Source organism: Monopterus albus, unplaced genomic scaffold (genome assembly GCF_001952655.1).
Source record: "Monopterus albus unplaced genomic scaffold, M_albus_1.0 scaffold24.1, whole genome shotgun sequence".
Taxonomy (NCBI): Eukaryota; Metazoa; Chordata; class Actinopteri; order Synbranchiformes; family Synbranchidae; genus Monopterus; species Monopterus albus.
This window is the reverse complement of record NW_018127904.1, coordinates 1141798-1146812: the sequence shown is the minus strand read 5'-3', so window position 1 is coordinate 1146812 and position 5015 is coordinate 1141798. Positions and strand designations below refer to the sequence as shown.

Genomic DNA, 5015 nt, shown 5'->3' with positions numbered 1-5015 from the left:
GTTATTTTCATTCACACTAAAGTTCTCATTAGCGTTGCATGCTTTATTCACTGCTGCACACTTCCATATGCCTAAAGGCTCCAGGTCTCTGAAGCAATAGTGCAGAAATAATACTTTGAATACCCCAAAGACACTTGATGTTCAGTCCCTTGCACATCTGTGATTGTGTACAGAGCCATTATCAGTGAATTATTTTATGACCCTGGGAATCAGGCAGAATCACAGATGCCTCTGGTTTCTACGTTGACGTCCTCACAATCAGCAGGCCTGTGAATGAATGCTTCATCTTAGCTTGGGCCCAACTCTCGCAGCTAGAACCATGTTAAGCTGGTAATTAATACTGTATATGTGATAATAACCTACGGCAGTCACTGATTTCCTAATGGGTTTCAACAAGTCTTAACATGAGTGTCCCCCAGCCAATCCTCATTGCTAAAAGGGGTCTTTTTGGACTGATATGACCGATTTAGTGTTTTGTCTTAGATATAAATCTAATTATAGCTTTTTTCCCTTTCACTAAGAAATTAAAGCTGTTTTCTCAGCACAGTTTGAACTGTTGACTAATTTGATTTGCTGTAAGCAGTGTACTATGATATAATGCACAGTCAGCGATGATAGCAGCTGCTGAAATGATGATGAGAAATCACTAATAAGCATCCAATAATTTGAAAACATGGGAAAAAATGTTGATCATTAATTCAAACCTCACGATTTTGCTAATTGCATTAATTGGTTTCTGAGGATGTGAAAGGAGTTTTCAAGAAGCAATGTAACTCAGTCCCGTGAGGGAATCACTTATTCCAGGTGTATCGTAATCTAGTATCTGATACAGTGTTTGCCAAGCATAGTTATAGTGTGAGTACATGCCCAAATGAAGAAGGGTTTTTTTGTTTGTTTGAATTTGTAGTCACCAAATGGCTGAATTTATTGCATTAAGCCTCACACTAGCTCCTGTTTTAATTGTACAGTATAGCACCAAATCACAACAAAAGTTGTCTCAGGACACTTTACAAAGTAAGGTTTAGACCTTACTATTCTTATTATTATTATAGAGGAGAAACTCAACAAATCCCCCTTGAGCAGCACTTGGTGACAGCGGGGAGGAAAAATTCCCTTTGATGGAAGAAACCTCCGACAGACCCCGGCTTCTGTTGAGCAGCTGTCTGCCAAACCGGTTGGGTTGAGTGGATAGAGAAGAGAGAAAAGCAACAAGATACAACAAACACAACCACAAACAATTTATGTGGCCAGTGACTGCTTATCAGGAACATAGAGCTTTATATAGCCACGGGGTCTACTGCAGCCCCACAGTCATTGTGTTTACTGAATTCATGCCATGAAATCTGATTTTCTCTAAATGCACCAGAGACATTGTATGATACCCAATCTCCTCAGGAATAAAGATCTAACATACCTGTTAAGCATCTTGGCACTTTGACTAGATGTAATACGCACTGTTCCAGTTGAAAACTCAATGGAAATGTGTTACACATTAAATGTATGTCAGAGTTTTAAGGGCTTGAACTCTTTGGTTGTTAGTTGTTAAAATGATTGTGTAGGCATCAGCCTCAACCTTTCTGTGTGCATTAATGCAGAACCTCAGCTAAACAAAGCAGAGGAAGTAACTACTATAAAAATGATAATGATTACACATGTGCTCTGCAAATACATGATGGGTGCATTGGCAGTTTGGCTTGGTCTCCTGCAGTAATTTCAGAATGAATGGGGCCTTTTATGATGAAATAATTAGCTATTCTTCTAAAACACATACAAAAATAACTCAGCCATACTTTTAATTATTTTCAATGTTAGGCTGAAAATTGTACATAAACATTATGTTCCAAAACTGAAAATCAATTAAGCTTTCATTTAGGCAGCTGGCTCTGTAATACAGTAAGTGCTTATTCACCGAGGCTGTTTTGTTAGCAATATTGTTTGCTCTGTGATTTGAACATGGCAAGAATCCTGTTGAATATCATATTGTTGATTGTTATGGAACAGTGCCAAGCATATAATTAATTCAGGGCTCTGTTGTTTGCTAGTGTCGTGAAATATTTCATCTTAAAACACTAGGCTGTTGGGCTGTGGCAAGACTGACACATAATTTGTCATTTGTGAAGTTATTTGTGTGTGTTTTTTTGTTTTTAACAGGAATGACATGCCAAGCGAGGACGTCTTACACTGAAGATGAGGTTCTGTGGGGACACCGCTTCTTTCCAGTTATCTCCTTGGAGGATGGTTTCTTTAAGGTGGACTACTCTCAGTTCCACGCCACATTCGAGGTGCCCACCCCTCCGTATAGTGTGAAGGAGCAGGAGGAGGCTCTGCTCCTGTCCTCGCCCCTCATGGCTCCATCCCTTTGCAACAGCGGGGAGAAGAACAGCTCCCTGGACTGCCTGGAGACTCTGGAGGACAATGACAGCACCACAAAGCTGCCCACCAAGCTCCAGAAGATGCAAGGGCGGGACGGCCTGCCGAAAAAACTACTAAGGATGAGCTCTACCACCTCAGAGATGACTTACAGCTTTGGAGACCTGCCCATGAAGCTGCAGCGAATCAGCTCTGTTCCTGGTGTCTCTGATGATAAGCAGGGTGGTAAGGGCTCCAAGATCAGTACAGAGCCCATTAGTAAGTCAGTGGCAGACTTGCCTCCCAAGCTGCAGCGACTGGCTGGGGGAGGAGGAGGCAGGATGGATGGACACCTGCCGCCCAAACTCAGAAAGATGAATTCAGATCGCTTTACATAAAGCAGACAACATATTTTAACTTATGCCATCCACCTTTATTTCCCTACCTGAAGTCCTTGTACTATTCCTAATTTATTAATGGACAATGTTCTTATATTAAAAGATATGTAGAATATGTGCACAAATACCTTATATAAAGTAGGGTGATGGAACTGAGCACATTTGTTCCTGGCTGTGAGTGTACACGCTATGATGAAAGACCTCTGACTCTTTTTTTAGGATGATGTACAATTAGCACAATCTGGCATGTAAGAAACAGCGCATGTAGAACAGAATCTCAACAATTTCTGGCATGACATTTATTGATATATTATTTTACAAAAACAATTTCATTAGTGAATTTACTGACAGTGAAAAATTGCACAAAGCCATATGATCTATGATGTGGAAAACCTACATGACATGGTTCTGATTTGTGGTGGCGAAAGGCACATACATTTGTTTTGAGTTGACTGCTTTTGTTGTTTAATGTAAAACTGTGGCAATGTTATGTTGATTGCATGCTCCTCTTATTGACTTAGCTATACAAAGGTAATAGACTAAGATGTTTAGCCTTAACTATATTACCTTGTTTCCATTTTCATGTTTGTTCACAGCTGTATTTTTGGTATTTCATATATAGACTATTTTACCATGTGCGATTTTATGACTTTATTAGTTGATCAAATACAGAATATGATGCTAGATGATGCATCTTTCGCTTGAAAATGCATTATTGGCACCATATGACCTGTCTGAACTGGGCACAATGCTACGCAATTTTCGCTTGCTTATTAAAGTAACACTTAAGTTGAAAAAGTCAGCACTTGTACTTCATAAGCACAAAGCAATCACTATATAATCCCCTGTGATATTAGAAAGCATTTACAGGCATTTTGTCATACATTAACTGCTTATGGCAGTAGTTCAGTACTGTGCACTTTGCTTCATTAAATAACAAAATCAACAATAGCCCTGTGTGGTCATACAAGACACGCCATTAGAATTTCAACTTAGGTGTTACTGGTGAGATTTAGAGGTAGGCCTGTACAGGTAAGGAAATCATAACCTTTGTCTCAAGGGCCCATATTCTCCCTCATCTGTGATGAAAGCAATAATATTATACTGACTATAATCTTTATATAGCCACAGGGTCTACCGCAGCCCCACAGTCATTCTGTTTACTGAATTCATGCCATGAAATCTGATTTTCTCTAAATGCACCAGAGACATTGTATGATACCCAATCTCTTCAGGAATAAAGATCTAACATACCTGTTAAGCATCTTGGCACTTTGACTAGATGTAATGCACACTTTTCCAGTTGAAATAAGTGAATTATTATTTATAGGAAAGGGTAAGGAATGGGGGGCATTGGGTCAAAATGATGGAGGACCAACTACACTCTGCGCCCAAAGCTAAGCATATTGAAATAACTGTGGATATAACAGTTTTTACTGTTCACCTTAAGGGAGTAATTCAGCATTTTGGGAAATGTGCTTATTTGCTTCTTTGCCAAGGGTGAGTTAAGAAGATCAATACCACTTTCTTGTGTGGTAAAATATGGCTACACCTAGACTGGAAACAGGGAAACAACTAACCTAGCTCTGTCCTAAGGTAACAAAGTCTGTCTGCTCGAATCTCTGAAGCTCACTGATTAACACATTATATTGTATCTCATTTGCTGAAGCCATACAAAAATCAAAAGTGTAAAAACAACAGTTTATTTGTTGTGAAGTCTATATTCAACATGTAAAACATCTCATTACAAGGTGATTTGTTCTTTTTGCACTTCACTTTTTGTACTGATTGAACTAACAAGATTCAACACAATATTTAGTGAGCTTTAGAGGTGCTGGTAGGTGACTTTTGTGTTCTTTGGATGAGCCTAGCTATTAACTCCTGTATTCAGTCTATATGCTAAGCTAAAGCTACTGGCTGTAGCCACTGACTGTCTATTAAAACTGGACAAACCCACCGTGACGTCACCCATTGGTTTTCTGAAGAGCATTTTTTTGAAGCTTAAGTCTGACCATTTTGGACCATATTGGTAGCCCTTCACTCCACCTGACAGGTCTAATCCAAAAATGGGCAAAGAGGCGGAGCATGAGTGGAGCTTGTTAGACAGCTAGCGGCCAGCCACCTATGACAGGACCCTCCTGCCTCTCACTCAAAGCGGCCATGTCCTTAATTATGTGAACCTTCTAGTATCGGTTATCATGGAAGGGGAAATTAGCTATAGAGACCAAAACCACTTTTTGTACCAGGCTGTAAACATGTTTATTCCTG

General features: G+C 39.6%; 1 protein-coding gene across 1 annotated transcript in view; it reads left to right on the top strand.

Moving 5' to 3' along the window:
• The window catches only part of kcnj3a (potassium inwardly rectifying channel subfamily J member 3a), a 22895-nt gene extending 18893 nt beyond the window's left edge, over positions 1-4002 (top strand). The window contains exon 3 of the mRNA XM_020594644.1: positions 2152-4002. Coding sequence (XP_020450300.1) covers positions 2152-2747 — 596 coding nt within the window. The 3' untranslated portion in view covers positions 2748-4002. The remainder of the gene's footprint in view (positions 1-2151) is intronic.
• The last annotated feature ends 1013 nt before the right edge of the window (positions 4003-5015 follow it).